At 39.8% G+C, this 25,842-nt stretch overlaps 1 protein-coding gene and 1 pseudogene across 5 annotated transcripts in view; one reads left to right on the plus strand and one right to left on the minus strand.

The window, feature by feature from the left end:
• DOCK4 (dedicator of cytokinesis 4) overlaps positions 1–25,842 on the minus strand; it is a 422,511-nt gene that overhangs the window by 123,226 nt on the left and 273,443 nt on the right. For all 5 annotated transcript variants that reach the window (XM_030549017.1, XM_030549015.1, XM_030549016.1 and 2 more), the window contains 7 exons: positions 10,781–10,905; positions 8,403–8,565; positions 6,946–7,052; positions 4,915–5,071; positions 1,015–1,112; positions 815–898; positions 582–682 (listed from right to left, as the gene is read on the minus strand). In XM_030549017.1, coding sequence (XP_030404877.1) covers positions 582–682; positions 815–898; positions 1,015–1,112; positions 4,915–5,071; positions 6,946–7,052; positions 8,403–8,565; positions 10,781–10,905 — 835 coding nt within the window. The remainder of the gene's footprint in view (positions 1–581; positions 683–814; positions 899–1,014; positions 1,113–4,914; positions 5,072–6,945; positions 7,053–8,402; positions 8,566–10,780; positions 10,906–25,842) is intronic.
• Positions 1,524–3,567, plus strand: LOC115647861 (annotated as a pseudogene).

Below are 25,842 nucleotides of genomic sequence, written 5' to 3' on the forward strand. Positions count from 1 at the left end.
CTGCGGTTCATCATGAGATGAATAAAAGGAATATTAGAATTTACAGTCCAAAAAACCCAGACATCAATTGCTACATTTCAGGTGGGCCTGAATAAAAGGACACCACTGGTGAGATCAGCCTTTGAAAAGTTTGGGGAAGAAGTGGATTTTAAGTTGAGCAGGTTGACGGGAGCAGAAGGGTGGGAGATGGACAAAATATTTTGCAAAATTTTTCCCAAGATTTTTGAAATTTGGATTTTAAAATTTCAGCTGGCTCTAGTTTTAAGATCTAGCTACCTAAAATGTGGTGGTAAGTAACAAATGTTCAAATCCAAGATCAAAATCTGGTTTTCACCTATTATGCTCAAGTTAAGGATAGACTATTCTAAGTCTAGTTCTTAATCCAATATTAGAACTGAAGGGAGTCGTTTCTCTGATCATTTAAAATTATTTCAGCTATTATTGACTTCATTTTGGGGATAAAAATATAGGATCAGAAGAAATTAAGTTCAATACATGTATTAATCGAAGTTTATGGCTGGCTCTGCTTAGTACCTATAATTGTCAAAATTCCAAACAGTTACAAAAAGTTAGGACCTTACCTGTATGCAAGTGCACCTGCAAAATGACTTTCAATGTAAGTGTCCATTACTGGCTTAAAATGATGAAACTTGCTGTCCTGCAGCAAATTTATTATGTGAACCTAAAGAAAAAAGGAAAAAGAAAAATGATAATGCCCTTTCTCATTTCTTAAAGTGTTAAAATCTTATTTAAAAATTATCAAGTATCTTTACTGTAAGCATGGTTATGCAGAACCATGAAAAATACAACTTACCAAAGAATCAAATACTTTTGATCCATATTTTTGGGAATTTTCATCTAAAATGCCAAATAAAGTATCCAGTGTGTCTTGAAGAAACTATAGGTGGAGGAAGAACAACAATAATTAATTATCAAAGGTACTTCTTTGTAAGATGTAAAGAAATTATTTTCTTTACATTAGTTAATTCCAAAGCAAACAAGAACAATATATACCTTTACTATTTCTGAACCATCGATTTCTTTTAGTTTTGTGAGGCAGCCTGCAATTTTGTCTGGGTGGGCTCTCCACTTAAGAAGGTCAAGCATATCCCCTGCAAAAACACACTGAAAATTACAGCTGAAAGAATGCCAGCACTTCATGTTTTAAAATTCTTCAATTGCAACCCATATACAAAAAATGAGCTTACATTATCTCATAAGGGAACTGCCTATGGTCTGCAGTAACATGGTCTGGCCAGCTTGTTCACTCACAACTTGCAATTGCTCCATTAATAATTTTGAATACTTGTCAAAGAGATCATGCTTGATTAAGGCCAGACTCAGTACCCCATTCCAGGAAAGGGACAGGAGTGTTGGAACAATTTGTATAGGGGAGGTGCTGAGAGCCACTGAACCAAACTGTAAACCCTGTGTAAGATGGAAACCACTTTAAGTCAGAGCATGCGGCAGGGATCCATGCAGTGGACCCTTAAGTCCCCATGTAGAATTCAATGGAATTCTGCATGGGTATAAGGACCAATGCTAGATTGCAGCTCTCCTTACTTCTTCAAGCATATGCGCACCACATCTTTGATGAAATGCAACTTTTGGATGGTGCAACTAGCAATGTAACTTGATTCTTGGATCATCTCTGACTCATCAAGTAGTGAGATTGGCTAAAGACATAGCAGGAAAAATGTTTACTTTCACTTTTTTCTGAAGGAACTAGACGGGTGGAGGGTTGATTCTCATTACGAAGGATTTGTTGGGGATAAAAAAAATGCAACTCTCAGACGTTCACTTCAAATAAATCATTTAAGGGGAAAAATACAACTGGGGAATAGTTAAGTATAAATGAAAAACTGAATACGAGAACAATATGAGGTCTGAGAATCCCAGGTGACAGGGAAAAGAAACCATCACTTTCACATGTCAAGAGAAACCAGAAAATGAAACAGTTCTCAGAGATATGAGAATATAACATACCCTTCAGGAAAATAGAGGTTTGAATGGAGAAAAAGTCAGTTTGAATAGGGAAAAAGTCAATGGTGGTGAAAAAAATTGCACTCAAGAAGAGCGAAAAACTCACATTTCACAAGCCTACTCTTTCAACATGAGCTGATTTTGTTTGGCACTATGGCAATGGCTTTGATCTAACTTCTTGAGTTAAAAAAAAAAAGGGTTACAATCATCTTTATAAGGAAAACATTTGGGATTAAGTTTCCATCCTTCTCTCATAAATCCTAAAGTTTTCTTGTGAAGGAAGGTCATGTGGCCTACTATTCTCCAAAATGGAATACGAAATTCCCATATATAGTATGTATAATATTCTGAAAAGTTCAGTTCTGTGAACCCCAGAATCCCCCAAGTGCAGTCACTCCCGTTTTCTTATTAATTATCATCAGATATTGAATGGTGTTTGTTGGAAAGTGGATAGATTAATTTTAAGTACAGTTCCATCACTTGAAATACACACACTAATATAACATATCTTTCACTGTGGAACAGCTGCTTCTTTGTGCTCATTTCAACTGGTAGTGAGCATCAGTACTGAATGCAGGCCAACTGTCTAAAATGTCCTCACCTCCTATTTACAGACAGGGTAGATACTCTTTGTGTCTAGGCACATCAGGCTCTCTCATAACTTTGAAAAATGAACAAACAAACAGACCTTAGTAAAATTTGTACTAGTTAATTTGATACAGTTGTTTGCTGGATAAAAATAAATCTATGTATAATCTAAATTTTGTTGACTATTTTTAATAAACATGCAGAATCCCAACAGAGTTAATGCTCACATGACCAAATATCCATGTCCTTTGCATTAATTTCCTAAGCATGCAATGTTCTGGCATTTTTTTGTTTATTCAGAATGAGAGGCTGGAAACTCACCAACACAAACCTTCCCAAAGAAGATACTTGGGAGAGAGAAGCTTTACAACAACACCCTCCACAAAGCATAGAGGAAGGTCCTGTAAAGGAACTCAAGTGAAACCACATAAGTTCCTGGAAACTGTAGATTTGCAGATCAATCTAAAAAACATGACCCACAGAAGGATAAGTGCTTCTCTGGCAAAGTCAGGTCTAAGTCCACCCCATGTCCTAAATTCTCAGTCTGCATGCTGGGAGACCAGCAACACTGTGATGAGGCCAAAGCAGTCAACAATCCTCACACAAACACAGAGGGTCTCCAGAAACTCAACGAGAAAAAGAAGCTAGTGATAAAGTTGCCTAAAAAAGTACGATGCCTTCCTGGCTTCAGAGTCACTGATTTAACAGATTCTGTGTATCCTACGTCCAGATCTGAACAAAACTGGTAAATTCTGCTCTCTCCTCATTCACATTGAGAACATGGTGGCCAAGGTCAATGAAGTTATGTCTACTATCAAATTTCAAATGAAAAAGGTCCTTTGTCTGGCTGTGGCTATCGGACATGTGAAAACAACTGAGAACTAGCTAGTCTACAACATTCAGCTGGTCATTGACTTCCTGGTGTTCCTGCTGAACAACAACTGGCAGAACAGACCACATGGGGAAACCACAGCATCTCTACTAAACTGGCAGTAATAAATGGTATCAGAGCACTCAAAACAAAAAACTAACAACAATGAAACCAAAACACACAAAAAAAACAAAAACAAATGAGGCTATCAAAGAACTGTCCCAAGTGTATATAAAGAATATTTATGAGAAAAAAAGATCTAATTGTTTGTGAGTAGTTTCTGTGACAAAGTCAGGTTGGATGGCTGCAAGGGGGTGCTAGAAGGCAGATACATTAGCCTCAGAATATTAAAGGTCCTCTTCCCTACTAGCTGAGGAGTTAGCTCAGGTCAATGAGGGACACCTGATTCCAAGTAAGGGCTGCCTGAGTCCTTTAAAAATCCCTCCTCTGGTGAGAGAAAGGAGGGAGAGAAGCTGCTGCCAGGCTAGTGGCAGTAGGGACATAAGCATCTCCAGGGTGAGAGGTTGTGTTCCTTCCCACAGGGGAAAGAACCAAACCTGAGTGCCTGCCAGGGGAAGGACTGACACCCCAGAGCAACCAACAGGACGACACCCTGCACCAGTGAGAAGGCAGCGAAAGGTACCAATCCTGAGTTTTGTTTGTTTGTTTATGAGACTGTTTCCTTTTTGTTTGGTGGAGGATCACCCCTTAGGACAACCCTCAGGCCTACCCTGAAAATACAACCAAGGGAGCACCAAAGGGGGAAGGCAACCCCTGCCTGAATGGGGCTGATGACCCCAGGCCCCCCATCGCCAGAGAGGGGAAGTGCTAAGTGTGGCAAGACGAAGGAGGCACCCTGCCACACTTCCTTGCTGTAATGAATCCTACTATTAGGCATACGGGAACCAAGCCAAGAATCTTATGTGGTATACTGGAAAAACTCATAACAGAAATCTGCCTGTATGCCTCATCACAGATTATATATTCACAACACTATCAGGAATATAAGGTTCTTTCCATTAATCTTGACTTGCTAAATGATCACTGACTTAAAAGGGAGGAAAGCAATGTTATATCAGAAAAGCAATAACCATCTAATTAAATGAAAACTGCTTTACCCTAAAGCCTAAAATAAACATTTTCTAAAAAACTATCAAACAAACAGATTAAGAGATTTTTTTTCAAAGCAGCTGGGTTTTGATGACTGATTCTAAAAAACATATGTGATTCCAATATTATGTTAATTTAAAGGCATCCTTGAACTGCATAAATTCAGTGGTTCACCATGTACCATTTGTTCCATCTGGTCATCAAAATGAAGGAAAAATACTGATTTTTAAAACCTCAAAACAGAGCATCAGCTATCTTTTATGTCACAACAGGAGTGCTTTAGTGCCCGTTTGGTGCTGAAAAGACCACCCATCAAATTCACTTGAGTTCATCACGTTTAAATAATCAACATATCATCCTACCATTTTGCGTGAGTTTAGTGGAGCAGAGAAAAGACGTAATCCAGAAAGACTCTTTAGTAGCTTTTATTGCTTGGTGGTTATTCCCTAGGAGAATTCCCTTTGAAAAGGGGAGTTTGAGGTAGCGACTAGAATCCTGAAGGTTTGTGTTTTCTTCACACTGTGAAAACAGCCAAGTGAAAATCATTGCAATTAATAAAAACAAAGGATTCATCTTGTGCAAACTGTGGTAGCTCTGTTGAAGTCAATGGAGCTACGACAATTTTCGCCAGCGGAGGCACTCACCCAACTGCATTGCAACAAGCAAAATCTGTTAGAAACAGTATGTTTTTTGTTTCAAAAACTTTACATATAAAACATTGCATTGTCTTTGTTGCTGACTGCTTTATTTTACATAGATAGCCTACAATCTTTAATCAAGCACCTCTCAAAACACAAAACTTAAAATAATGCACATACAAATCATTGAATAAATTATGAAGCAACCAGACATGTCTCTTAAAGATGTTTAAACATTTATAAGAACAGTACAGATGTCCAAAGATTAGATTTGCATTATAAATGCACAGAGAAACAGCAGAAAAACTGAGCACCCTGATGTTTTAAGCCACCCTATTTCAAAAATATACTTAAACATCTAGTACAGAGGTCGGCAACCTTTCAGAAGCGGTGTGCCGACTCGTCTTTTATTCACTCTAAATTAAGGATTACGCGTGCCAGTAATACATTTTAATGTTTTTAGAAGGCCTTTTTCTACAATTTTATATTATATAACAAAACTATTGTTGTATATAAAGTAAATAAGGTTTTTAAAATATTTAAGAAGCTTCATTTAAAATTAAATTAAAATGCAGAGCCCCCCAGACCGGTGGCCAGGACCCAGGTAAGTGAGTGCCACTGAAAATCAGCTCATGTGCCACCTTGGGCACCCGTGCCATAGGTTGCCTACCCGATCTTGGTTATCGGTTACTAGAGTCTAGGTATGTTATCGGTACTAGAGTCTAAAACAACAAAGTATCAGAGGGGTAGCTGTGTTAGTCTGGATCTGTAAAAAGCAACAAAGAATCCTATGGTACCTTATAGACTAACAGACGTATGGGAGCTTAAGCTTTCAGACGCATCGATGAAGTGGGTATTCACCCACGAAAGCTTATGCTCCAATACAGCTGTTAGTCTATAAGGTGCCACAGGACTCTTGGTTGCTTAACACAACAAAAAGTTTTTACAAGTCTTATTAATTCTTCATGTCTTCTCTCCAGCAGAGTCTGTCTCTGGCCTTCTCAGCCACTGACTGGCTCCAGAGTAGCTTCAACTATTGACAAGATGAATCTGCCTGTTGCATAATTAAAAATGACTAGTGTTTTCAAATAGCAAAGTTAGAAATAATTTTAAGCTTCCTTCTCAGCATAACAAGAATGTTTGCCCATATAAGAGCTTTCATGGGTGGCTCTTGTTATAGATAGAAAATCCTTATTCAATCTGTGGGTTTAGATAGTACTCAAACATCTGGTGTAAAAGACTAATCATTCTGCATAGTTTTTTTGACTAGAGCAGCACCTACACATTGCAAGTTGTTTTATTTATTAGGTGTATATCAAATTCCATCTCAACACAGATAAAGCTTCTTGAATGCACGTTTGAATTAAAAAATTTTTTAACGAGCCTCACATAGAGATCTGCTGCAGAATAGCTGGCCCTGGGAGGGGTCAACCTGGTCAAATGTATTCCAAGAGTGACTATTTTTACATTGTGACAATTTTTAGCTTTATGGAATTATTTATGCAGCTGAGGTTTTATTTAAATCTACATTCTGAGGTACTGTGATTTACAGTACGTGCTGCATTGAAATACATAACTAGGTTGAACTGCAATTATAAGCAGAGAACATAAGCTCAACAGAATGTTGAGAGGACATTTTAACAATAAGACTATCACTCATTTGCTAACAGTTCAGTCTTCCCTTGTTTAATGCCTCTGGGCATTTGGCACACTTTTCAGAGGAATCACCACAAAATGATTTCTGACTGAAATTACCTTGTGCACAATGAGTTCATGAGTGCCATCTGGCAATGTCCTCCCATTTTCCTGCATCAGGGGCACGAAAGAAAAGCCAAACAACTTCTTCTCGCCCTTTTCTTTTGCTGAAAACAAATATAAATAAAAACATGCACATTCTGGACTTAGGTTTATACTGTATGTCGTAGCGTTTTTCTTTACTGCACTGTTAGCTTGAGGTATAACCTGAGTTTTGCCCCACCCCAACTCTGTCCACACACAAAAATCTCTAGCTTGAGTTAAAGTGGTTCTTTAAACTCCAGCTAGCTGGCCAGTCAGGAGTAAAGGGGTGTGTGTGTGTGTGTGTGTGTGTGTGTTGAGGACTGAGTGCTGACACTCTGCTAATAGTGCAATAGGGGTGCAGCAGCTCCAGTTACAACAAATCATCAACTGCTAATCCAATCACTCTGTGTAGCTTCTGTGTTGTTTCCCAGTATGGTTGTTCTCACTTGAGCTAGGCTAATACCAGTGGAGTAACTTGAGTGCATTTATGCTAAGCTTTGCAGTGAAGAAAGACCTTAGACAAAGCAACTGAAAATAATCCAACATGTGAATGTGTATATTTGGCATCCATTTACATCTAGTTAGCACCAGCACAGCTTATGTCTCTTTTCATGTTTGTTTATGAAGTGAATCCCCTTCCTAAAGTTATGAGTGCGTTGTTTTTCTGGGAATTGATGCCAAATTCCCAAAAGTTACTAAGGGCTAATCTACACTGGCAACGCCCCTAAGTGAGAAAGTTGCAGTGCTATAAATTGCCAGTGTAGACAAGCCTTTAGATAAGTCAAAGGGAATTTTCCTTGGTATATCCATTTGTTGTTTCCTTTGGTGTGATGAACTTGTAATTTCTTTGATGCAATGTATTTACTGCAGATGGGCCCAATTCAAAACCTTGGACCTAACATCCTAAAGTTCAAGGGAAGTTGAGATCCACACCTGAGCTTTGCAGCTCAAAGTATTTGCAACTGTGCATATGCCTTATGTTTTAGCCCTGCTGAGGTTTTTGTTTTTATTATTATTAATGTTACATAAAAACCAGAAAGTCACAAAATGTCCACTTCCAACAACAACATTATCCTGGCTACACTACAGGTATATGCAATACTTTCTGTTACTGGGTTAGACTGCTACCTGTGTAAGTGAACAGATATCACTGTGCAATTAGTCAAGTTAATTCTGGGATTGGATTTTGCATTTCCTGAATGTGTGTTCAAATTCGCACCCTTCATGACCAATAAAATTAGGTCGGTTTCTCAAGGTATTACATTTTTTCCCTATATCACCAAAGCAGACAGCAAAACCTGAAAAACTCTGTCATGAAACTTGATAGGTAAAGAATATTTGCCCCATGTCTCTGTGCTGTTTAGATGCTATGAAATTCAATACGTGTAATGCAACTGTAACACAAAGCACTGCAATAAATCATGAACGCTTACTAGAACAATGCCGAAATTCGAAGCGGATGTGTGCTCCCCTGAACTTATCCACAGGAATAGGAAGTTTCAGAAGCTCAGCCCATCTGGGACTGTTGTTGTGATAAAGCACAAAGGAATGGAACTTGCTAGCTGGCGGTTCTCCAGAGCCAAAGGAGATAAAATCCTAATGAAGAAAACAACTGGGTTAAAGGTTTAAAGATGGATTAACTATAAAGTGTTGTGAGATAATTCCTGAAATTAGTGTTCTCCAGGCTCCAAGATCTTTGGGATAATCTAAAATAAATTTGTTTGCTCTCGTAATAGTGTGTACCTGCATGCATGGGGAATGCAACTGTGTATTCTCTGAAGGTGGTTAGCACACAATTTAGATTGCCTTGTGGTCTATGGATTCTTCTCTGCAGGGTAGCAGGTGGGCAGGCTGATTTGTACTGTTTCAGTCTCTGGGCTGTCTGCCCACTTCCTATAGGTAATATAAGCTGGAACACACTCTTCATCCTTTGCAGCCATGACCCTATAACTTTTTTATACGTAATACGGGCCATTTGTTTTGGAAGTTTCTTCACTTTGAAGTTTCAGGTTATCTATCATTACATATAGAAGATAAGTGGTGCTTGCTAACATGCTAAAGGCAAGAGCTGGCCATCAAATCTGGAGAAGGGAAGGAATATTTACCCCATTCTTGTGTGACAAGATCATGGTGATTTTGGATTTCCTCTAGAGCAGCTAGCAGGTACCATTGCTGTGGGCTCTGCAAATGTCCCAGCTTCACCTAGTGTTATTACATGAGGATGAGGTTTAGCCTTATTTATTTTGTCCCAACTTTGCAACCGGCAAGAGTCCATTCTCATCTGGTAAATTAGCAGGGTCACATCTCACAATAAACCTGACTATAGTTGGAAATGGGTGGGAGGATATGCACTGATGTGGTATGAGAATCTAAATGGGAGCCAGATTTAATACTGTACAGAGATTTAGCACATTCCATGTGTGACCTCCCATTCTCCTCTCAGGACCTTGGTCTGCTTGGTCAAACATTAAAGTGACTCAACACATGTAGAACTGACAGGCTATAATTTAAATGGAACAGGACAAAACAGGAGGGATAACGATTGGGAGTCTTGATTGATAATGGAAATACTCAATAAAAGCTGCAGGCTAAAGCATTGCCATTTCTGCCTTGGGTCTTAATCCAAGTCCTACTGGGAGCAATAAAGACACCATCAGATTGCCTTTTGAATTCATCACAGAAAAAAAGGTAAATTTTCAAAGAAATGTATCTGGAATTGTAAGTGAAAATATTGGGAAGTCAAGGACACTTGTGTACATATGAATGTCTTAGACAGGTGGTACTTAAGGTTCCAATCAAGTAAAGAATTTAGGCAAATGCTCAACTCTAAGTATATAAGTATTTCCACTTAACTGAAATATTCATATGCTTAAAATATAAGGACATAGAGCTCTGCTGGATCTGTGCCTATGCTACAAATTCAGGAAAGTATTTAAGCACATGCTTCATTATAAGCATGCGCAGAAGGCCTATTGACTGAAATGGGAATTAAACATGCACATTAAATACCCACTTAAATACTTTCCTGAAGAGGGATACTTTCCTATATTTGCACTTTAGAGCGTAAAATCAATTCTGTGCCTTAAAGGGAGTGTAGAAATAAGTGGGTGGGTCTGGGAATGGCCCATTTATTTAAATAGGCAAATCTACTTTCAATATAATTAAGTGAACTAATTATGCTCTTAAATTAATGGGTTAATTTCCACATTGTAACAATTATGAATTAATTAAAATAACTTCATTTGCTAATCTTTGTTTCCTTTTCGCTAAACATCAAATAACTGAGAGATATATTTGAATGTGAACATATGTATTAGAGGTTTTCATTTTTATTTTTAAAAACCTTCCTCAATATTCAAGTATTGCAACATTAAAAGTTAGCTGCCACAAAAATATCCAGAAAACCTATGACCAAACAACGAACAAAAATGGAAGACAGAGTAAGTGGTTTGTAAAAAACATATTAGTTATTACTGATTGACTAAACTACAGTAGTTGGGGTAGCAAGTAGCTTATTCTAAGGAGAGAGAATTCTAAATTTAATTTATATCTCACAGTACAAGTGAAAATATTTGCTCTAAGGCCAGTTGTCACGTATCTTTTGCTAATATGCAGTTTAGCAATATGGCCTGTTAATACAACATTCAGGTAAAGGTTAATATGACAAATCAGAATATGTCAGGAAATAAAAAAAGGATTTTGAGAAAAAACATAGTTAGTTTAAATTTACAATAATTGCTCAGCATCAATACTACACACAAGCCTTCACTCTCTCTATTTTTGTTCTTCACAGTTAGTGTCCAAGTAGTACCTTTAAAATTTGGCCACCACTGTCCACAATGTGCATCATCACTTCCACGTTTCTGGCCACACTTTTTCCTCCTTTTTCAAATTCTCCTCTTTCTATAGTGATGTATAAATCATTCCTCATTTCGCCTACAGAAAGGAAACAAAATCCAACAGTATAAGGGGCAATGCAAACCACATCAATACAGCCTGAATTTTGCAGGAAGGAAGTAGAAAGGCAAATTCCATATGAGAATGATAAATTCCTTTGACGTGTATGTTTCAAAGGAAAAGCCAGTCTGGCTTTGGCTCTCTCTAGGGATGAGATTAATTAGAGCTGTTTAGCAGCAAAAGGACAGAACTCCCAGTGAAACTGTGTCAACAATGATGGGCCACAACCGTGACTTTAGGAACTTCCTCTTCACAGCTCACCTCTAGGTTCAGTAGAAGTCAAATTGAGGCTACACTCCTATAGCAAGTGGAAGCCAAACTGTAGAATAAAGTTAAATATGTTCCATAATTTAAATATCTCCCCTTAAGTAGTACAGTAAATTGTCTATTAGGGTTTAGTTAAATCAGGCATAATACTTTTGCGGGTCAGCTTATTTAAAGTTTACTCTAATCTGGCCAGTTCACCACAACTGGTAGATCTAATAAGAGGTTGTTCTATAACAAAAATAAGAGCTCTCACTGTGGTGACATGAAACATACAGAAACTAAAGGACAGAGATAATACATTAAGACCTGAAAGATGTTCAGCACTGATTGTAAGATAACTTGCTAGATACCGCATCAATGCAGCTATCTTCAGCAAAACCAGATTTGCAGATGAAGGTTACACAAAGGAATTAGGAGGTGGCTATACCTTCTTTCGGGAAGGGAAAACAACAGAGGAAAACAGAATGTATGGCATTAGTTTCTCCATTAAAAACAGTTTCCTGCAATCAGTGAAAGACTTACCCTATGAGCAAAAATGAACACCTAATGACTCTGTAAATTCCTTTGTGATTTGTATCAGTGCTTATGTTCCAACCATGAAGAGTACAGAAGAACTAAAAGAACAGTTCTATTCTGATTTGGATGACATAATCAAATCTACATCCAGTGAAGACAAACTCATACCTTAGGGAGACTTTACTTCCAGAGCTGGAAAAGACAGTGCAGACTTCAACTAGTCTAAGAAAGAACTATAGTATCAGAAAAATCACCAGCAACTGTCTCCTCCTGCTCAAGAAGTGTGCTGAACATAAGCTCGTTATCATCAACATAATCTTTAGGCAAGCCGACAAATATAAAACTTCATGGATGCATCTGAGATCAAAGCACTAGCACCCGATTGACTATGTCATTATACGGCAAAGAGACATTAGGGACATCAAGATAAGCGAACTGTTGGACCGATTACAGGATGACCAGAGCCATTTTCATTTTACAAGTGGTATTCCACTCAATGAAACAGTGCCGAACAGATCAAACTAAAATTGAACATAGCAAACTTGAAATGTTCGTTTCATCAAGAAAAACTGAGGGAAAACAGAAAAAAAACTGATAGCATTACATCATCCAAAAAACACACTCAGTGGTATATACTGATATCAGCCAACCTCTAAGCAAAAGAAGAAACTCTAGGCAAAAATCAAAGATGGCACTATGATTGTTTTGATGAAAATTATGATGCAATCAAAAAGATCCTCAAGGGAAAAAAATGATGCATTTATGGCTTGGCAAAACGATAAAGAATCAACATTAAAACAAAGACATTCAAGCACCTGCAAGCCAAGGCTCAAAAACGGCTTTGTGTTCTACAGGATAACTGGTGGAAACGGAAGCCGAAGAAATACAACATTATGCCAATAGTAACAACTCAAAGTTGTTTTAACTCCCTCAAGGCCATTTATGGCCCATTGAAATCAGGTCCAGCTCCACTAAAGAGTTCAACTGGATCTACCTTAATCAAGGACAAGACAGACAACTCTGAAAGATGTGTGCCACTTTACTGAACTACTCAACCTTCCCTCTACTGTCAACTCACAGGTGCCAGAGGAACTAACACAGCATCCCATACATGAAGAAATTGTGACGCTACCTCCCACTGAAGAAAAGCAAAAAGCTGTGAACAAATGAAGACAGGTAAATCACCAGGGGAAGAGAGAACAGCAGTTGAAATCATTCAATTTGAAGGCCTCCAAACTGTCAACTAGCTATATGAAATTATTAAGGATATTTGGGAAATAGACAAAATTCCTCAGGATTTCAAAAGATGCAATAACAACTATATTATACAAAAATAAAGGAAATAAATCTGACTGTGGCAACTATCAGGTTGTCTTCCTTGCTATCAGGGCTTTACTACCAGGACTTCCCTGCTATCAAGGCTCCTCCTTGGCTCTACTGTTACCACGAGACATGCGTCTTATGCACTTTTTTATGTAGCTCAGAAACATGGATGACTTATGCCAAATTTACCAAAAGACTAAACAATTTTCATATCAGATGCTTGTGAAAAATTCTTTGAATAAGACAGCAAGAAAGGGTGACAAATGTGGAAGTGTTAAATCATGCTGGTATGTCATTCATGGGAATGTTGATTAGTAAGAAAAGACTCAGGTGGCTTGGACACGTCAAGCAAATGCCAGATTACAGGATCCTGAAGATTGTGCTGTATTCTGAAGTTCGCAAAGGGTCTAGAAAGAGAGGCAGACCGCAGGATGCTTGCAAAGATGATTTACTATCCTTTGGAACCTCTGTGGATGATTGGGAAAGGAGTGCAGAATGCAGCTCTGGTTGGCGGAGTCAGCTTGTAGATGGAGCAAGGCATTGTGAGGCAGACTGGATCACGCTTTGTGATGACCAGCATCAGAGGAGGAAAGAATCTGCTGCTCGGACTCAGAGCATTGCTAGTGCACGGGTGTGCCCTACCTATGGATGGGACTGTAACTGATGCATCAGACTCAGCAGCCAAAGAACTCATCAGCATGTACACCATGCTCTGTAAAGATCAAGTGTACCATTCTTCTGTCAGCAGGGTGGTAAGATCCTTGCTTGTACTTTGCTGCATTGGCTTGTTGAAACAGTATCAGAGAAACTTCTATCAGAGACCCAACGTAAATTTAGATCAGGTCCAAGCACTCTCAATCACTCATGAACCAGCAACAGAGAGGCTCCAGCCAATTCCCCCCAACTCCCCAGCTTTGCACCTGAGAGCTGTACTGTCTTGCATTGGTCAGAAGCCTGTCTAATGTAAGTTCATTATCCAGTCTGCCCCTCCCATGATGTGGAGAGGGCACATACTAGGTTTGGTAAACTGAGCTGAGATTTCCAAAGACCTTCTGTCATAACCTAGTCCCAGATTTGGACCTTAGCGTCCAAAATATGGGGGTTAGCATGAAAACCTCCAAGCTTAGTTACCAGCTTGGACCTGATACTTGCTGCCACCACCCAAAAAATTAGAGTGTTTTGGGGCACTCTGGTCCCCCTGAAAAACCTTCCCTGGGGACCCCAAGACCCAAATCCCTTGAGTCTCACAACAAAGGGAAATAATCCTTTTTCCCTTCCCCCCTCCAGGTGCTCCTGGAGAGATACACAGACACAAGCTCTGTGAATCTAAACAGAGGGAGTCCACCCTCTGTAATTCCAGTCCTGGAAACAAAAGCACTTTCCTCTTCACCCAGAGGGAATGCAAAATCAGGCTAGCAAATCCAACACACACAGATCTCCCCCTGATTTCTTCCTCCCACCAATTCCCTGGTGAGTACAGGCTCAATTTCCCTGAAGTTCCCCACTAAAGAAAAACTCCAACAGGTCTTAAAAGAAAGCTTTATATAAAAAAGAAAGAAAAATACATACAAATAGTCTCTCTGTATTAAGGTGACAAATACAGGGTCAATTGCTTAAAAGAATATTGAATAAACAGCCTTATTCAAAAAGAATACAAATCAAAGCACTCCAGCAACTATAGACATGTAAATACCAAAGAAAAGAAACCATATAACTCACTATTTGATCTCTTTGTCCTTACAACTTGGAAACAGAAGATTAGAAAACAGAAATCACTTCTCAAAGCTGAGAGAAAAGCAGGCAGACAGACAAAGACTCAGACACAAACTTCCCTCCACCCAGAGTTGAAAAAAAATCCTGTTTCCTGATTGGTCCTCTGGTCAGGTGCTTCAGGTGAAAGAGACATTAACCCTTACCTATCTGTTTATGACACCTTCATCCAAAACACACTGTTTTATATAAAATATAAAACAGATTTATTAACTAAAAGACAGGTTTTAAGTGATACGTAGCAAGCATAGAGATCAAAAGTTGGTTACTTAAGAAATAAAAGTAAATTCGCAGTCTGAGTTCTACAAACAAAATAGGATTTGAATCAAGCAGTGTCTCACCCTGACAGATGGTACAGACAGATCTTTAATACACAGGCTGGAACTGCCTTCCATCCCAGGACCACCCTCGGCCAGTTCAAGGTCTTTGTCCTCCAGACGTTTCTTCCAAGTGTTGAGGGGTGGGGTGGGGAGAGGCCAAGTGATTATATCACTTCTCTTTTATAGCTTTTGACTTGGGAATCAGGCAGTCCCGATTGCCTACAGGTTCTCTCTGAGAAGTCTTCTAGGACGGCCATTGGGAGAGTGGATTCTCTTTAATTGGCCATCAGAGCATCTGGCTACTCCATTGTTGTACCTGAAAGGTTGGTTGTGGGTGTTCCCAACCTCACAACATATTTCAGTAACACACACACACACACACACACCCCAGAACTTCATAACTTCACATACAAGGATAGTACACACAATCCAATGGATCAAAACTTTTTAAAATTATACCTCACAAGGCATACTTTGTACAAAACATATCATAATTACATGACAGTGGTGACTATGGGGGTTCCAGGGTGCTACTCTGAGGTAGAGTGTCACAGACAGATCAAGTTATCACAATGGGTGATCGCAGACTCTCAAAAAAGTCCTCTATGGTGAGCTGAAACTCAGAAAGAGCAGGAAGGGTGGTCATTGTAAACACTTCAAAAATACCATTAAGTTGAATGTTAACTCTTGTGGCATAAACATGGATGACTTCGAAGACACAGCCAAGAACAGACCTGAACAGAGAGCAACTATGCATAAAGGTTGTATATACTTCAAAAAGGACAGATGCAAAAAACTGACCGAAAATAGTACGAAGAGTCATGCCAAGTCTTCACTGGGAGGATACACATTCCTATACAACATCTGATCATGACCTTGCTATATACAGATGCGGGCTACACGACAAAGTCATATGTATGTACTTTTAAAAAAAATCATCAAGGATGCCCATGGGTGTTCTTTTTATTGTAGAATCATAAATATTCAAATAAATATTCTATAAATAATAACAATGATGACACACCATTACAACAGTTCATCTTAAGATTCAATCAACTTAAACTTTGCAGGATAGAATCATATTGTGTCACTTTTCCTTGCCTACTTTCTACTTCACGCGTCTAACGATTTTCAAGTAGCAGAAATGAGTGAGTGTTTTCACATTATTCAGCTGATACACGTGCGACTGTTAATAAAATCATCCCACCAAAACATCATCCAAACTATGGCCCTATGAACAAAAGGTACAGAATTGGTTTTTTTTTTTTGCTGCACGACCAATTTCGTTTTAGCCCTTTAGGACTACACCATAACAAAGAGGAAGATGGGATCTAAATTATGTTATTCAAGTGGCAAGCAAACCAGGAATATTAACATTTTGCTATTTCTGGATTTTACAGAAACTTTGTCTACTCTTAAAAAACAGCTTATAAAATTTTCTAGAAATGATAACAGCATGCTAACTAACAGAAATGTGTGACATGAGGGCCTTGTGTGGCACATGTTTACTCAAATATTGGTTCTAGTTTCTCATTTTGAAGACCTTTAAATTCAGATAAATTGTTAAGAAATGCATCTCTCTAATTAAAAAGATGATTTGCAAGAGGAATAATTTTGGCATGGAAGTGAGAACTATGAATACAAAGGCGATGCATCTGCTGTAAATTCAGCAGTTCCACTTCATAAGGAGTTGTGCATACTTTGTATGTGGTCTCCATAAAAACACATACCACCAAGGTCCAGAAATATTAGGTCCTAATGAATCTGCAACTCAGCTGAAACCACAGAATCCTCCTGATTCTATTTTTTTCAACTGTGCAGAAGTCTGATGCAAAACAAGATGATAGTTCTGGCAGGCTCAAAAGCTTTACAAACTTTTGTGAAGCTTTCAATGCCATGGCCCAAGTTTCAGTTTTTTAACAAAATGCCAAACCAAGTCATTTTTTGTTGCCCACAGAGCTCTAACTGCAGGGAAGAAGGGACAAAAGAGGAGGATGTGCCCTTCATAACATCAACATGCTATCAGAGGAATGTGCCACAGCAGACTTTAGTGGGGCAGAGGGGGGTGTATAATTTAGACAATACACTTCCTGACCTAAATTCACTCCGGAAACTCTACCCTGTTTTTGACATCTCAGATAAACCCAGTCATCTGGGTTGCCTTACTGGAAAAAAGATGGATTTTTTTCAGTATTATCCAATGGTAATTAAAACAATGAAGAGCATACATCTCTCACGCTGTAGGAGGAACAACGTGGCTTTATAGGGTAAAAGATGGGTAGAAAAGCAAGGGGAAATGATTGAGTCACACAGAAAGATGAATCATGTAGAATGGCTGCTATACTTAAATACCCATATGAAGCAAATACACTCAATGTCAGGCAGATAAAACAACAAGAGGCTAGTCACAAGGCCAATATCAAATCTGAAGCACTACAATGCAATGCTTTTGATGCTTTTATTGCATCATAGCCCATTTTATTTATATTAAATACCTTTAGATGATACAGTTAGTTCAACAAAACACATATAACACGCTGTAGACATAACAGTACTGGGATGCTACAGTACTTGAAGCCAAGCTCAAGAAATCTTTCGCATTTTATATATATGTCTATATATTATACACAAAAAAAAACAGTGTTACAAAGTTCCTCCTCTACCTTGGTGGGTCCTGTGCTTATTGGCAGATTTGCTCACCTCAGTGATCTTCCCCATAGTCTGGATCAACTCCTCCTGTGTCTGATCAGGAGTTGTGAGGTTTGGGGGGAACCTAGGCCAGCCCTCTACTCCGGGTTCCAGCCCAGGGCCCTGTGGATCACAGCTGTCTATAGTGCCTCTTGTAACAGCTGCATGACAGCTACAACTCCCTGGGCTACTTCCCCATGGCCTCCTCCAAACACCTCCTTTATCCTCACCACAGGCTCTTCCTCCTGGTGTCTGATAACACTTGTACTCCTTAGTCCTCCAGCAGCACAGCCTCTCACTCTCAGCTCCTTGCGCCTCTTGCTCCCAGCTCCTCACACGCACTTCCTCTCCTCTGGCTCCTCCCTGCCTGACTGGAGTGAGCTCCTGTTTAAACCCAGGTGCCCTGATTAGCCTGCCTTGGTTAGCTGCAGGTGATCTAATCAGCCTGTCTGCCTTAATTGGTTCTAGCAGGTTCCTGATTACTCTAGTGCAGCCCCTGCTCTGGTCACTCAGGAAACAGAAAACTACTCATCCAGTGACCAGTATATTTGCCCTCTACCAGACTCCTGTACTCCAGTGGTCTGGGTCTGTCGCAATAGAGTAAAAGAATGTTTAAGTTGTAAAGTCAAGTCTTCCTAAATTAGTAAGGTTATGTGAGCAGCCTTAATTTGGCTCCCTTGTGTATATGTGTTATCCTACAGTTTTAATTACATGATACCATGCTATTTTTTCCATAGGACCACTGTTTCAATCAGTGCACAAAGCGGATGGACAAATCAGGGCTGTGTAATAAGAAAAGCAGCTGAAATCAGGAGCAGTAATTGTAGAGATGAAGCATGATCAGTACAAATGGAATCTTCACAAAATTTAGCTGCCAAACTAGTAAGTATATGAGCATATGGGTTTTGTTTGCTTTTTAATATGGGCAAACAATGTATTTCCCCAATCTCATTTCTGAAATATCTGAATTCCTTGGGTGAAGCATATATATTTATTTTTTAAGAGTCATCCTGAGGCAGATACCTAGCATGGTAAATTAAAGCCTGTTAAGTTTTCTAAAATTATAAGAAACTGAGATCAAGACCTTCTAATGGGTAGTGTCAAACAACTTTAAGTATAAATGGCACTACCAGCTCTACCTATTATATACATATTGGGTATAAAAAATACAAACACAGATGTGACTTGTGCATCTCCTCAAAAACTGTGTGTGTACAGATAGCATTTGTCAGTTATCACAAACTCCAGTGGATCACAGCTGGTATTATAATGGCCCACCATTAAGGGCTCTTGATGTAGAAGGAACTCTGTAGAGAGGGGTAGGTATAAATCAGGTATATATCAACAAGGTCACTAATGAAGCTAATAATGACCAGAGTCTGATAACCAATCACACAGCTATAGCAGAGCTAAGAGCTGCTTCTCTGTGTGGATCTGGAATCATGAGATGAGAATCAACAGAAGCTCTGGCAGACAGTTCTGGCTTGTGAGTCTGTCAGTCCTTGTAAAAGACAGAGGCAACATGGTCATTTCTTGGACAGGACCTAGGTGCAAGGCCTGAGGTTTCTGCTAAAGGGAGTTTGCTGTTTGTTACCATTCCTGTTTCAGAAAACAAACAGATTATACAAAGAAAGCACCCTGACTCTATGTCACCAAACAGGCGACTGGCCTGCATGGCCCTGAAAATCTGGCACCACTTGGCCAAAAGGTAACAGTATATTTTTCCTTTTCTTCTACATCAGATCGGCCATACTGAGTGGGAGCAAAGGTTCATCTAGCCCAGTGTCCTGTCTTTTAACAGTGGCTAATGCCAGGTGCTTCTGAGGAAATGAGCAGAAACGGTAATAATCAAGTGATCCATCCCCTGTTGCCCATTCCCAGCTTCTGGCAAACACACCATTGATGGACCTATCCTCCATGAATTTATCTAGTTCTTCTTTGAATCCTGCTACAGTCTTGGCCTTCACAACATCTTCTGGCAAAGAATTCCACAGGTTGACTGTACATTGTGTGAAGAAATAGTTCAATATATTTTTCTACCACACCAAAACCTAAACATTAAAAAAAAAGCAGCTATCTACCTTTTTCTAACTGTTGTTCTTCAAGATATTGCTTGTGTTCATTCCATTTTATTTGAAGGTGTGTTCAAACCCATGTGCACAGTCGTCATAGATTTTTACCTTAGCAATATCTGTACATTCAGCTATAGCGCCCCCTTGAGTGCCATGCCCATGTGTATATTAGGCGCTGCCCTCTCTATGCCCTTCAGCTCCTTCTTGCCTGCAACTCTGACAGAGAGGAGACCGGGTAATGGAACGGACATGAGCAACACATCTTGAAGAACAACCTACCTTTTTGTAACTGTTTTTTCTTCTTCGAGTGCTTACTCATGTCAATTCCATTCTAGGCGACTCACAAGCAGTATTCTTGGAGGTGGGCTCGGAGTTCACAGTCTAGTGGCTTACAGTACTGCTTTACTGAAGCCAGCATTCTCCCGGGCCTGCTAGGTAAGTGTGTAAAGGCACGCAAATGTTTGGATGGATGACCAGGTGGCTGCCCTACAGATGCCCTGTATAGGCACCTTGGTAAGAAAGCTGTGGAAGAGGATTGTGCCCTGGCTGAATGGGTGGTTACAACTGCCAAAGGGAGCACCTTTACTGATCACAGCAGAAGTGAATGCAGGCAGTGATCCAAGAAGAAATTCTTTCAGCAGACATCTTTCATCCTGTTGGCCTCTGAGACAAACAATTGTGTCGACTTGCAGAATGGCTTGGTCTATTCCAGGGGTAGGCAACCTATGGCACTCATGCCGAAGGCAGCACACAAGTTGATTTTCAGTGGCACTCACACTGCCTGGGTCCTGGCCACTGGCCCGAGGAGCTCTGCATTTTATTTTAAGTTTAAATGAAGCTTATTAAACATTTTAAAAACCTTAGTTTAGTTATATATTATAGACTTATAGAAAGAGACCTTCTAAAAATGTTAAAATGTATTCACTGGCACGCAAAACCTTAAATTAGAGTGAATAAATGAAGACTCGGCACACCACTTCTGAAAGGTTGCCAACCCCTGGTCTATTCAATATAGAAGGCTAGTGCCTTCCTGATGTCTAGGGAATACAATCTATGCTCCTCCTCCGACTAATGTGGCTTTGGAAAAAAGACAGCCAAGTAAATGTCCTGGCCTGTATGAAACTGCTAGACCATCATGGGCAGGAAAGCCGAGTGGAAGACCATATAGGGCGGTTCCAAGGCAAGCACTCTAATCTCAGAGACCCGGCGGGCAGATGTTATCACAACTAGGAATGCAAACTTCCAGGAAAAGAGAAGGAGAGAGCAGGAAGCCAGAGGCTCGCGGGGGGGGGAGGGATCCCATGAGCCGTGACAACACAAGATTCAGGTCCCATGGTGGAACGGGTTCCCTAACATGTGAGTAGAGGTGCTTGAGTCCCTCGAGGAACCTGGCAGTCATGTCCTGGGTGAAAACTGACTTACCATCGAGCGGCAGATGGAAGGCTGAAATAGCAGCCAAGTGGACCTTGACAGATGAAAGGGTCACCAACAGTGACAGAGCTGCAAAGGGAACCCCCTCCAACATCGATGCACGATTCCGCCACCATTTGAGTGATGACAGTACGTGTCCAGGACCCTGACCATACAGTTCACACTGTGTCTGTTGGGGACATAGACCGAAGCCAGCTACGCCTGCAGGGGCCTGAGGTGGAGCCACGTGTGCCAGACCACACAAATGCAGACCGCCATGTGGCCCAACAATTGCAGGCAATGTGACCGTTGGTGAGACGGTGGGCTTGCATGCACAAGATCAGGTCTGCCATGGCTTGCAACCAAGCCTCAGGAGGAAGGCTCTGGCCTGAGTAGAGTTGAGGACTGCTCCAATGAACTATATGCATTTTTCGGGAATTAAGGTCCATTTTTTTCTTGTTTATTAACAGCCCCAGACAGAACAATGGACTGTAAGAACCATTAATGCTCTTGTGATGCATAAACAAAGCACTCTGACCAACTGTCACAAGCGGTAAGAAGGAACTGAGAGGGTGTAGGATTGACAGCACCTAACATACCAACGCATGAGTACAGTAGTCAAGGGGTTTTTACAGCCCACTCTACGGACACTGCTAAGGTAAAAATCTCAGATGATTGTGTACATGAGCGCGCACTCACCTAGAACTAGAATGGAATCAACGTAAGCAAGCATGCGAAGAAGACCTTACAGATCTGAAGATTCTCACATGGACTTCCACTGGGAGTTGTGGGATTAAATCTCCATGCAAATCTTGGAAAATACAGAAGTTATGGTATGGTCATATTAAATTAACGGAAGCCGGGGAAACGGCAATAATACCGTCTGTGATTCAGCCCTAACTTTCCCATGAATCCTGAGTATTTGCTGCACATAGTTTAGGGCTATTTGCCTGATGCTCCATATGATCCTGCAATTGTATGTCAACCTCGATGTGAAGAAAACACCTCCAGAGCTTGGTTGTCAGGCTGAGAAAAAATCTTATTGCCCAGAAGCCTGGGGCAAGTACAATTGCTATCTGACCTAGTAAAAAAGTGTTGAGTTTCCTGCCTGCCTAACAAAGAAGATACAGGATCCCGGAGGCAGGCTTAATGACATCAGACAAGATAGCATTGACCAGCCATTCAAAGGGAAAAGTATCTAAAGGGGCTGAGTGGGAGTGGAGCAAAAGAGAAAAAGTTGCACCAGTCTACAAAAAACTTGACAACAGCTAGGCTGCTGATGTATGGAGACAACTGCCTATCATGTTGATTAATATTGTCTCAGTGTTTCCAGACTGTCTCTATCTATCTGATTTCTCTTGTCTTAGAGTGTAAGTTCTATGGGGCAAGGACTATCTGTTCTGGGTTTGTGCACGCTGGGATCCTGGTCCATAAATAAGGCACCTACGTGCTACAAAATGAAAATAATAGTAAGTCATAGTGGGAAGAGAAACAGCTGACTAGAGAAGCAGAACTGAGCCTACAGGAGCTTAGGCAGCTAGGAATGGGATATGCTTAGCTGAGCTCAGCCACCCATGCAATGGCTTGGGAGGAAGGTGTGGGACCAAGGTAGAAGTGCACAGCTGAGTGTCTGTTGGAAACTTATAACTATTGGTGCGCGAATCAAATATTAGCCATGTTTTATATGAAGAGTTAATTGATAGAGAGTTAATAAATGTTTACTAAAACATGTTATAAGTATGTTACAGATACCACCAATATGTGTTACTGAGGGTTATAAATAAGTACAGCAGAAAATGGTGTTATAGATTATTATCCATGGATATAAGCAACCTATTTTGATTTTTTGGGGCTCTACTGCAATCTGTAGCATTCAATAAACCTTTTATTAAAACATCTATTCATCATTTATTAACAATTTATGAATAGAACCTTAATAAAGAATCTGATCCAAATTACAATGGGGTAGGGGGAAGAGGTAGGGACTAATTTGGGGGTTTTCTGCTACAGCGAGGTAGTACAAAGGGAGGTAGTGCAAAGACAATTTTTTTTTTTTTACAGTAAAGCAAGCAACAATTTTAATTTTCCAGCCAAGCCAGAGCAGCCTGCAGAGTGACTTGCACAGCCTTGCAAACTTTTTGAGACAGGACAGTATCTGAGGTGATTTGAAGATGGGGAGTAAGGTTTAAAACTTATAAGCTGCAGTCGAGGGCAGTTTTTTCCTCTTCTAGCAAAAAAAAAAAAAAAAAAGACAGTTTAAGTTCTAACCATGTTGGAAAAAGCTTTGTGCTGAAATAAACTACAATTTGATTACTTGCTACTGGAGCCAAACACAAATTGATTGTATTTTAGGTGGGCGATGGCCTCTTCCTGACGCTTTGTTATGGCTTTGCAATTGTGAATGAAGCTGCAGCTGCCAAGGCCAGTTTAGTTTGCAAATAAATCCTTGACTTACATAGTATTTTCAACACATTCATATAAAAACTACTCTCACAGAGACTGTGTTGATTTTTAACTGAAAAATGTGTGGGGTTTGGGGAGTTTAATAAAATGAATCAGCTAAACAAAAACGAACCACTAATCAGCCTGAATCAGTAGAAACTAATATTGAGCTAAGTTCACGTATGTCACATGACATAATACAATTATAAGAAATATGCCATTTTTTAGAACTCAGGGAACGCTAAATATCTATGGTTATAAGTCCAGAAATATGCAATATTTTGTGCAATTTCCAGAAAGCATGAAGAGCTTTTTGATAATGGTACACCTTTTGGAAGTCAGCTTTAAAACTGATTCCCTATGTCTATTTGATCACTCTGCTGCAGTGCAATATATGTAAGCAGAAAAGGTATAATTTTATCCACAAGAGGCTTCTACTAGTAATATTGCATCACTCTCTGTAAAATACAACATAAGGAGATAGCAAAGGTTTTTTGTACTGTTTTTGAGCACCACTTACACAGCTGTTAAACAATATGATTTCAGTTTGCAACTTGCAGGCCAAAAATGGCCTTAATCTTGGATCAAATTATACTAATCACTAAGGGAGCAAAAGACTGTACAGAACCAACCTCAAAGCTTATTAGAGAAGTGTCTCAGACGTGCATACAGAAAAGCTATTTCTCTTCTTGCTGATAGATCTAATGACAAGATTCAAGATGAGAAAGAATAAGATTAGTGAAGCATAAGAGACCTTGTATTCCCTTTGCTGGCACAGGAGACTTGGAATCTGGGACAGTTGATGGTCTCTCATAGGGAATAAACACAGCTTAAGGAATTACAGGGTACCAGGCAAATGAGCTCAAATCAAAACTGTTTGGGCCTATTTGGATTGTGCAAATTCTTCAAATATGTTAAATGCGGTTATAAAAAAACAGTGATCAATTGTTCTCCATGCCCACTGAAGATAGGGCAAGCATTAATGGGTTTAACCTGCAGCAAGGGAGATTAGGTTAGATAGTATGAAAAACTTTATAACTATAAAGCACTGGAATTGGCCTCTAAGTGAAGTCATGGAATCCAAAAAACAGGAGGTTTTTAAGACCAGATTGGTCAAAAACCCGTCACGGATGGTTTAGGTTTACTTGATCCTGCCTAACTTCAGGGGGCTGGACTTGATGACTTCGAGGTCCTTTCCAGCCCTACGTTTCTATGGTTTGGCTGCCATCCATACGGGTCATATTGCAGAAGTAGAGCTGGAGCTGATATAGTCTCAGGCCTGCTCTACACCACACAGTTAAGTCGACATAAGTTGCCTAATTATGTCAGTATCTACACTACAGCCTTGCTCTCACCCGTTTAAATGCCCAACTACACCAACATAATTCCATCTCCATGAGAGGTGTAGGGCTTATGCTGGTTTAGTGAGGGCGACACAGTGTCTGTGTAGACACTGCAGGAGCCATGAAATTGAGAAGAAAGCCAGAGGACTAGAGACCAGCTGTCTCTCACTCTCCTGGGGAGCTGGGCAGCTGGATCCTGCCCCCGGCTGGGAGCCGGGGCGAGAAGCCTGGGCAGCTGGATGCCGCTGTGAGGCTGTATGATGGAAATATAACCACTGATATAATTAATACTGCTACTGTTAGATAATTGCAACAAATCTTGTACAAAGTATGTCATGTAAGGTATCAATGGACAAGTTACAATCCATCAAATATGATTATCCTGTTTGTATGCATATATCATCTTTGCATCTAAAGATACCAGTATTGACTATGTACCAGTATTTCAAATGTGTTTGCTCCTGGGGTAACACCCACAAGGTAGTCTACTTCTAGTCTAGCCAGCACATTGTGAATGGTCCATTCAAGAAAGAACTCCTGACTCAATAGTTTTGTAAATTTGTCTCATACAGGATTTTAACTAGTAGACTTAAAACAAATTCTTTCAAGCAAAAGTGAGGTAAAAGATTTACAAAGACATAATAAATAAAAATAATATTAATAAAACACAGGCCACAATAGTACTAATTAAATTATGCACATATTTACCAGGAAAGGTCGAAATTAGTGAAGCATTTTTCACCAGATTTCCAACAGTTTTCATAA

The sequence above is a fragment of the Gopherus evgoodei genome, chromosome 1, assembly GCF_007399415.2.
Source record: "Gopherus evgoodei ecotype Sinaloan lineage chromosome 1, rGopEvg1_v1.p, whole genome shotgun sequence".
Classification (NCBI taxonomy): domain Eukaryota; kingdom Metazoa; phylum Chordata; order Testudines; family Testudinidae; genus Gopherus; species Gopherus evgoodei.